This window comes from Nyctibius grandis, chromosome 26, assembly GCF_013368605.1.
Source record: "Nyctibius grandis isolate bNycGra1 chromosome 26, bNycGra1.pri, whole genome shotgun sequence".
Lineage (NCBI taxonomy): Eukaryota > Metazoa > Chordata > Aves > Nyctibiiformes > Nyctibiidae > Nyctibius > Nyctibius grandis.
Genome location: NC_090683.1, coordinates 4,805,517 through 4,815,186, shown reverse-complemented (window position 1 = coordinate 4,815,186; position 9,670 = coordinate 4,805,517). Strand labels below are relative to the sequence as shown.

At 55.6% G+C, this 9,670-nt stretch overlaps 1 protein-coding gene across 1 annotated transcript; it reads left to right on the top strand.

Annotated features, from left to right (window-relative positions):
* Nucleotides 1-7,376: 7,376 nt before the first annotated feature.
* On the top strand, nt 7,377-9,404 carry NXPH3 (neurexophilin 3). Its single transcript, XM_068418825.1, has 2 exons — nt 7,377-7,453; nt 8,673-9,404. The coding sequence occupies exons 1-2, from the start codon at nt 7,397-7,399 to the stop codon at nt 9,402-9,404; spliced, it is 789 nt and encodes a 262-aa protein (XP_068274926.1). The 5' UTR covers nt 7,377-7,396.
* Nucleotides 9,405-9,670: the final 266 nt, after the last annotated feature.

Genomic DNA, 9,670 nt, shown 5'->3' with positions numbered 1-9,670 from the left:
AAGCCGTGCAGCTTTTGTGCCAATAGGTTGTATCGTGTTCATATTCCCTTTCCCCAATGATAGAACCATGATGTAAATATGGGATGTGACCCGGTAAAATGTTACTGGGACGTGAACCCTTTTCATCTCCAATTTATCAGTTCCCATCTGCCCTGGAAAGCCGGTGGCATTGCTGTTTGCTGAGCCCAGCAGAAATGAGCTGTTAATCTCCTGCTCCGAAGGAAGGAGATGCTGCGAAACCATCGCCCCCAGCAGCGATTCCTCCAGCAGAACGCCCCGCACTGCCCCAACGCCCAGGATAAATGACATTTTTTTTTCCCCCTGAGGTTTGTGGTTTCAAGGCACTGGGGTTGTATCAGCTGCCTGCACATGATCTGCCGTCCTATGGATTTGCAGGTAAAATTAAAGCCTTGCTTTGACAAAAATCCTGCGCTCTACACCCAAAACGCAGGGAAGGGCTGTTCGCCTCCAAACCCCATCCCTGCACAAACACTCCTTTGGCACGGCTTTGTTTTCCCCAGGATTATTTCTTTTCCCAGAGAGACTCCAGTCGCCTCTTTGGTTATTTTTATGAAATGATATTCAGCCTCAGAGGGTGGGAAGGGAAATCTGAGCCACCCGTCCCCAGTGGGGGGGACCCACTGGGCCCCGCAGGCTGGAGCCGAGCACCCTCGGGGCAGCCAGCCCTAATTCCCCTCTCCCAGCACCCCGGACCAACGGGGACCCTATTTCTGAATCCCTCAGAGCAGAAGCAAGACATTTCTTTACTCCCCAGTTTGGCCTGAGAAAACTAAATGAGAAAACACAGAGAAACCCAAAGGAGATGGGGATGAAAAGTCCCCAGAACCCTCCGTGGCACAGTGACCCGGGGGACACTCGCCCATCCCCGGTCCCCAACTTGCCCAGGAGAAACAGGATTTTTCCTCGCAGGATGGTGTGTTAAAAGTTTCCCAGGTTATTCGATTTTCACATGTGATCTGGACCATAAATAACACCGTGATGGGGAAGGTGGTTTGGGGCAGCAGGTTTTGGGGTTCGCTGCCCTTGCAGGAGCCGGGCAGTGCCCGGAGCGGCTCCCTGCCACCCTCTGCAGTCGCACGGCAGAAGGGCTCGCTCGGCTCGCAGCCTCCTCTGCCTCCTGCAAAGGCAGGATTTACCCCCACCCTCCCCCAGCCCAGCCTCCTGCCCCCCACTGGGGTGCACCCCACATCGCATCACCCCCAGATGCACCCGTGCAGCCCCGATCGCATCCACATCGCGAGATATCGAGGTCCAGCTTCACCTAAACCCCCAGCTTTGCTCTGTTTTTAGGCAATGCCTTAGCAAACCATCTCCCCCAGCTCATTAGGAAAACCCCGTTGCCTTGAGGTGTCCGCAAGACAAAAAGGAAGCGGGGAGAAACCTTTTAATTTGTTTTCCTACTTAAAAATCCAAACAGGCTCCCGCAGCCTTAGCTAAGAGGTCTCAGCGTTTGGTGAACATGCTGCGATTAGGTGTCACCTTTTGGAAATGATTATTCTTCATTACTGGAAAAGGGAGGGGAAATATCTGTGTGCACAGCTGGGAACAGGGCAGAGAGCTGGGGCAGGGTGAGAAGCAGCTTTACAGATAATTTTCCCAGGAGCAACATTATTTTAGCATCCAACAAAGTAGCCTGATGCATTCCAGAGGCAAAACCAAACTGCTTTTTGGAGGTACCCAGTTTATCAGCCCCAGCAAGATGGATCCTACCTGGGAGGGTTCAGCTGGATCCGGAGCAGGGCTGAGCACAGCCAGAGACGGGGCCATCGGCTCCAAACCTCCCGTCTAGCAGCTGGATTCAGATGAAGGTTTTAGGAGACCTTTTCCCAGGCAGCGCTGGAGCCCAGAGCACAAACATCCCTTTCATATACATTTATGTTAAAAAAATGGAGCTGCATTATGTACATGAACAGCAGATGCATGCACACTGATAATTTGGGGGGCAAAAAATCTGCTTGATTTGCTTATGCAGCAGAGGATGCAGCCAGACGCAGCTGACTGGCACCCAGGAACCTGCCTTCTCCCCCCAGCTTTGCTCCTGGGCCCCTAAACTCAAATCAATTTGGAATAATCTACCAGCCTGGAGAAATCTTTTGCTACCTGCTAACGAAAGGCTCTGTGAGAGCAAATTAATGACTTTTCACGTATTTCTGGGTGCCAACAGCATCCACCTGCTCCCTGAGCGCTGGGAGCACATCCCTGCGCACCCGCCCAGCTGAGGCAGGCAGAGCACATCCAGCAGCTCCTGGAGAGGAGGCAGGAGCCAGAGCACTGAACCGTGGCTGAAATCTCACCGCTGTGGCCAGAAAACCTTGGTGTGTTGGGCTGCAAAATAAAAATCAGGATGGCAGCCTCTTTCCCAGAGTAACTGGAAGGGGAAAGGGCTGCACCAGGGGATACACAGCATCTTGGGCTGTATATCCCTCTTAATCAACACCTGAATTAATTATCTTCCTCCCCTTACAGCTGTCAGGCATTTGCAGGCTTGGCTTCCCCCCTTGCTGTGCTCCCTTGCTTCTTTTAAGTCTCTCCATAAGCCAGCCTCCCTGACCTCCCGATCTTTGCTGTCTCTCCCAGAGCATCTTCCCTCTCAGGGTTGGGGTTTTTTTTTTTGGCACTCACATTCCTGACAGCGCTGCTCCACATGCAGCTGCTCCAGCTTTGCAAGGGCAGCACCATGGGTTTATGGGGGCATCGGACCCACTGGGCAGCTCCTATTTTACCCCTAACACTTCAGTCAATTTTTGAACAACCTCCCCTATGAAGTGTACCCCAAATCTCGGTATTATTTCCTTAAGCAATATTTTGCTACTTCTTTTGCCTTGTTGGCGTGACAAGGGAAAGCTTCTGGCCAGCCTGAAAAAGCATCTATCATCTACTAAGAGATACCAGCACCCATTTTGCTGTGGTGATTCAGAAAAGTCTATTTGCCAGTAGTCTCCTGGACTGTCTCCTCTCTTTGTTCCCCGGATAAAGGTCTCTGCTGGAGTATGTTTGTTCCATCACCTGCAAACTGTCATGTGTTAATCCTTTCCTACCAGATCAGTAGTTAGAAAGGTTGCTGGATTCAGGATCGCCTCGCCCCCACCTCAGGTCACTGCAACTTTGCTGCTTAAAAATATATTCCTCCTCTCTGGCCTTTCTTTTTTTTGTCTTTATAATCTCCTTCCAGCCTTAATTCTGCTGAGGTTGATACCGCCTTGTAAAAAAACGCTTCCAAAAGAGAAGATGCGTTAATAGATGCTGCCTTGGCCAACGGGAGGTGCTTCCAGAGCCTCTCCCCTCCCCATCTCGCTCCCTCCCGGTGCTCAGCAGAGCTCTCGGTGGGGCTGAGCCCCCCCAGCACCCCCAGCCCGAGCTCTTTTTCCCAGCCCAGGGTCCCACTAGAGGGCAACAGAAACCCAGGAAAAGAAACGCGGAGCTGAGCTGAGCAGCGCAGGGGAGAAGGGGCCCGGCAGCACCGCCCAGGCTCCCGGTAATTCACCTTGCAGATAAATCACCCCTAAAAAAAAAAAACCCAACCAAACCTCAGCTGCTCCCCTCTAGCCTGGGTTGCTTCCCCCGGGAGGGATGTACATCGGCATCAGGCAAGAGGCTGCGTCCTCCTGCTCCCCCAAACCAGCCCCTGCTCGCTGCGAAGGCAAGAACATCCCTCCCAGAGAGCTGCATCCCCTGGACCTGGGGACAAAGAGGTTTCCCAAAGCACCGGGAACACGTGGGTGACGTTTGGTTCTGGAAACATGCACAATCTGAGGGTATATTTTTGCAGCGGCTCCCGGAGCCCCAGCCGGGGCCGTCGTGCTGCACAGACAAACGCAGCTGGAAGAGCCCCATCACCCCCCGTAACCGCACCCCAGGAGCGTGTCTCACCCACTGGGAGAAGCCCACACAGCACAACGAGGAAGGAGCAATTCTGGTCACCAGATCATCCATTATTGGCAAAACCCAGCAGAATAAACTTTCAAAACCCCCTTTGGCACCCACCAGCTGGAGCTGCAGCTTCGGAGCAGCCACCAAAACCCCGGCACCAGCTCACCCCAGTCCTCACCAGCCACTTGGCAAGAGGCTGGGTCTCCCCTTCCAGCCCTGCCACCATCCCGGCCTGGGACCCTCCTGGGTTAAAAGCAGCAGGGACAAGAGTTTTCTTTAGATGTGCAGAAAGCAGCACCCAGCCTTTCCCTCACCTCCTCCCCCACAAACCCATCCAGTTTTACAGCACCACGATTATATTCACCAGTGGTTGAAAGGAAACCTGTCCCTAAATGCTGGCCCAGGACCCCCCTGGATGGTTTTATTTCCACCACTGAGGCCCCATTTTGGCATGGGAGATGCAGGACCCCACTTTTACTGCACAGACCCCTCGGATGGGTCATGCGGGCTGGGACACATCCCCAGCTGGTCTGGGGGAGACGTCCCCACCGCCACCCCAGGAAGGTGGAAGTGCCAGCCTGGTGCTCACCACGCACGGGCTATATAAGTAGCTCCAGAGGGAGCCATCGCAGCACAAGACGAGCTAGAGCAGCTCCTAAATCAGTCCTTCTTTATGCCACTCCAGTCCCCAGCTTCCTCCAAACACCAGGAAACCCAGAAAGTCACATTAAATCATTTTTATCCTTTGTTCTTCCTCCTCATCCTGAGCCACGCTGACCTCGGCTCAGCCTCTCTGAGTAGCAAGGAGCCAAATTAGAGCCACAGAGCTGCTCCCCAAAAGCATTTCACCACCCAGAACCAGAGTGGGAATAGGTGGGATGCATCCAGCATGGCTGGGGGATGGCATGGACCCCAGCCCACATGGCACAGACGGCTCCAGGAAGGCTGTGAAGGAGACTCAGTGCTTGGAGTGATTGAAAAGCAGGTGATGGCAGAGGCATTTGGAAGTTTTATGAAGATCTTTCATCGAAATCACAGTAGTTAGAGACGTGCAGCCTATTAAAGGTATCCAGCACACTGCTGGGGCTGGACGGCATTAGTGCCGCCGTATATCCTCCAATGCTGTGTTCCTTCTGCTTTTAGGAGGCCCCAGGGTCCTTCCAGCACCGCTCTTGGATGAATATTCTGAAGCTTAATAGCCCTAGCTACCAGGAAGCTTTTTTTTGAGGGATTTGTCACTCCTTTGCTCCCTTTGGCGCAGAGCAGCTGGGGGAACCAGGCTCACGGGGCTCCTCACCCTCCGTTGGCATTAAGGAGATGTCTTGTCTTCTCATGCCCCAAAATGCCACCTCTCCATGGGAGCAAGTTGCTCAATAGCAAGTAAAAAGTGATTCGACCCTCAGATAACTCCCGTGGCACCTGTCCGAGATGGTATTTCCAACCTGCTTCAGATTTCCAACAAACCCAGGAGGCAACAGGCAGCACCGCAGGCACCTTAGAGGCAGGCAGCAGCCACAGCACAGATTTGTTGCCCACCTTCCTCCCCTCCCCAAAACTGCAAGAGAAACCTCCCTGTCCAGATCCCAGCACCGCAATCACAGGCAAAACCTGGACCAGTTTGCTGTGCAGATGGGAGAGCTAGCAGGGCATTCGGCGAGAGCATCCTGCATCTCATGACGTGCTCTTTCCCCCCCGTAGTTTGCTCAGCTTTAGCATCACTGGCTTTCCAAAGCAGCTCAGGAAAAGGGGGATACAGACAGGAAGGTGGAGGGATGTAAAGAAGAGGAATCATTGCCTAGGAGTTGAAAAAATACCGTGTTTAATTCTAGTTTTGTCCCTGACAAGTTACTTCTTGTTACTGCAACTTCTCCTGCTGAAAGATGGGAAAAGGACAACTGCTGCCTTCGGTGGGACAAAACCCACCACGAGCAAATCTGTCTGTAACAGCAAACCAGGGGCTTCTGCTCCCTTTTCAAGCACTTCCCTTCTCTTCTGGAATACTACGGAAATCAAAGTGCCTGGCTTGGGGGAACAGGATCTGCATTTCCTTGTTCCTTTTATGATTTCCCAAGCTGAAGAGGAGCAGTGCCCGGGCACGGCTACGATTCGCCACCTCCTGCCCTTGCCATGCAGAGGGAAGGGAGAACGTTATTGCCCAGACTTACACACCCACATCCATACAAACAAAATCACAAATAAATTCAAAATAAACTTCCTACCTGGCCTGCACCTCTTGCAAAGGAGGTGCCAGACCCTTTGGGGAGGGGGGAAATGCTCCGCAGCCATTTTAAGCAGGTAGAAGGGGCCACACACAGACCGCAAACCAAAAAGACCCTGGAAACATTGCAATTCTCTCTATTTTTAATGATTTTACAGTGGGGAGGGAAAGAAGACTGCACAGCCATACGATGGAGGAAGAAGCATCGTGGCAGCAGCCAGTATTAGGAGAACAAAAACTAACCCTCCCCAATAAATCCAGGCCCAAAGGGTCTCCCCTGGCCTGGCCCATCACCTCCCAAAGGGCACAGTCACTCTGCCCCATATCCTTCGCCATAGCCACAGCTGGGTCCTGTGGCCTCCTGGGGGTGGACTGGTGGGAAAAGAAGCCTTTTGCCTTCTCCTGATGCCTGGCCTGGAGGGATGGGGAAGAGCTGAGCCCAGGGGCAGGGGGTAGTGGTGGACTTGGTAGTGTTGGGTTAATGGTTGGTCTCGATCTTAAAGGTCTTTTCCAACCAAAACGATTCTGTGATTCTATAATGCCACAATCCTGCCCGTTCCCCTGGTGCGAGATAAAGCAGATTAGAGGGGCAGAGTCAGTGACCCCGGTGGGTCCCCCCAGCTGTCCCCCCATCCCAGTTCACTCACTTCGTGCCAGCTCTCCACCACCCCCCTGAGATGCTCCTCCCTGGGGAGCGATGGGGACTCCTGTCCACGACAGCTCCCCAACCCTCCAGTGCACCCACCCACCCTGCCAGAGCCCGCTGAGCCCCTCGGCAGCCCCTGGGGACCCCCCGGCGGGGTGGTTTGCCTGGGCTGCGGGCAGCAAAGGGTTACACTCGGGGGTGCCGCTCTGCCCCCAGCACCTGGCAGGGGAGGGAGCGCGGAGGGGAGGGATGGAGCGGAGTTTCCCTGAGTCGCCGATGAGGCAGCGAGGAGCGGGGAGAGGAGAAGGGAGAGGAGCAGGAGCAGGCAGGGGAGCGGAACAGGAGCAGGAGCGGAGGAGAAGCGGAGCAGAAGCGGATCAGGAGCAGCGGCAGCAGCAGGTGAAGCCGCCGCCCGGTCCGGCACCGCGGGGTGCGGAGCTGCCGGAGCCACCATGGGCCGGGGGGGGACCCAAGGAAGCGGCTTCTAAAGGGGGACCCCCCCCACCTTTCCCCTCGCTGACGTTCCTCGCTTAAAAAGAAAGGAGGAAAAGAGAAAGGGGGGGAAAATAAAAAGCCAAACCCACCCAAACCCGCGCTGAATTTGCGATCCGGCGGCGACGGCGGGCGGCACCGGCTGGAAAATGCATCTTCCTCGGAGCTGCATCGTCCTCCTCATCCAGGGGAGCATCTCTCTGCTGGTGAGCGCTGGTGCCGGGCAAGGGGGGGCTGCAGGGGATGGGGGGGTCGGGCTGCCAAGGGGACAGGGGGGGTTGACAGCCAGGAACATTTCCCAAATCTATTTATCCCCCCCCCGCCAAGTCCATCCCCCCCACACCATCCCCTGACAAAACAAGCGTCCCAAAACTTCGGTTATTTTGCAGCAGGTAGCGGGTGGGCAGCGGGCAGGGGGGGCTCGCAGGCAGGGCTGGTGATAAAGGCACCTCCTGCTCACCCCAAAACCCTGCAGCCCCCCCGGCAGAGCAGTCCTGGTAGGGCTGCTGGGGGCAGCCTGTCCCCCCCAGGCTGGGGCAGAGCTGGGGCGCACACCCGCAGGCCGCCCTCCGCCTTCCCCGCTGCCTCCTGGGCCAGGCGAGCCCTTCGCACCCCAGGGATCACGGCAGGGGTTTGCCCAGCAGCCCAGCACCGAGGGCGATGGGGCTGCAGCACCTGCCTCCCCCCTGGGCACCCTCCGAGCCCACTGGTGCCCACAGCCTGGCAGCAAGGCAGCCCCCAGCCCCCGTGTGTGCTTATTTTGGGGTCCCACGGTTGGTGGCAGGCAGAGCCCCTGTGCCAGCAGGAGCAGAACTGGCAGAGGAGCCCGTGTGTGGCTGTTAGGGGTGAAGGGCATCTCCCTTGGGCAAGACCTTGCCTCTGTGCTTCGCTGTCCCTCGTGCTGCCATGCTGCTCCCAGCTCCATCTCTGCACCAGCCCATGGCACAGTTCAGAGGTCAGAAGAGGGTTCCACGGGACAGGCTGTCAGCAGCGAGACCAGCGCGAAGGCCATGAGGTGGGCACCATCATTGCAGGTGTCCCATAGCACCCTCTCCCCAGCATCTGCAGAGATCCCCGGGGTGCAAGTGCTCTGCCCTGAGAGGTGCCACTGCCAGGCTGCACCATCAGTGAGCAACATGCGCCCATCCTGGCTCCCTTCACCCATCCCTGCTCCTTTAACCCATTCCCCAAGCAACCATGAGAGGAGAATGAGAACCAGGAAAAATTGCTTCCAGCAGGGAAATACAGCCTACGGAGAGAAGTAGAGAGGAAAGGCAAGAGAAAAGGGAAATAAGGAAAGCAAGGATGGGAAAGAGGATGGCTGGGTCACGTCTGGAGAAGTGGGGTGACTCTGGAGAGCAAGAGTGGGCAAGGGGGGCAGGCACCCATCACCCATCTCTCACTCTCCACCATCGCTATATTCAGGTGATCTGTGCCCAAGAAGGACCAGGGAAAGGTGCAGAGCAACGTGAACCCAAGACCCAGGAGAGCGCTCAAGTGCAGAAAACGAGAGGGCTGCTCTCTCCAAAGTCCCTGCTAACTCCAACCTTACTGCAGAACATGACCCTCCTGGAGCTGGTGAGCAGCTCGCGGGAGTTATGGGATATCCTGGACAACCTGTCCGAGCGGGACCACGCTCCACACCCCAGAGGACAGAGGGACTTGGGGCCAGCCTCAGGCAAGCTTAAAAAAATTTTTGGCTGGGGAGATTTCTATTCCAATATCAAGACAGTAAAGTTGAACCTCTTGATCACCGGAAAGGTGGTCGATCATGGCAACGGCACCGTCAACGTCTTCTTCCGACACAACTCTACGGGGCAAGGGAACATCTCCGTCAGCCTCGTCCCCCCCACCAAGGCAGTGGAGTTTGACCTGGAGCAACAGATCTTCATCGAGGCCAAAGAATCCAAAATCTTCAACTGCCGTGTGGAGTATGAGAAGGTGGATCGTGCCAAGAAGACCACGCTCTGCACTTACGACCCATCTAAGACCTGCTACCATGAGCACACCCAAAGTCACGTCTCCTGGGTCTGCTCAAAGCCCTTCAAAGTCATCTGCATCTACATCACCTTCTACAGCATAGACTACAGGCTGGTGCAGAAAGTGTGTCCTGACTACAACTACCACAGCGACGTACCCTACTACCCCTCGGGATGATGTGCTCTGCCCATCTCAGGATGGCCCCGGTGATGAGCGGGTGCTGGGGGGGGGGCGGGGGGGAGGGACGGGGACGGTTTTGTAAGCGGGGTCGGGAGCGCAGAGGTCCCTAGAAACCAGAAGCAAGGAAGGAAGAGGAAGATTTTCCATTTTCCCCAAAAGGTCCAATGTCAAGAGGAGGAATTTCAGGCTATGGGGTGCCGGCATCGCTAAACCTGGCCTGGATCCGTGGTCTTTAGAGACTGGTACGTGAAGGCAGGGTCTGA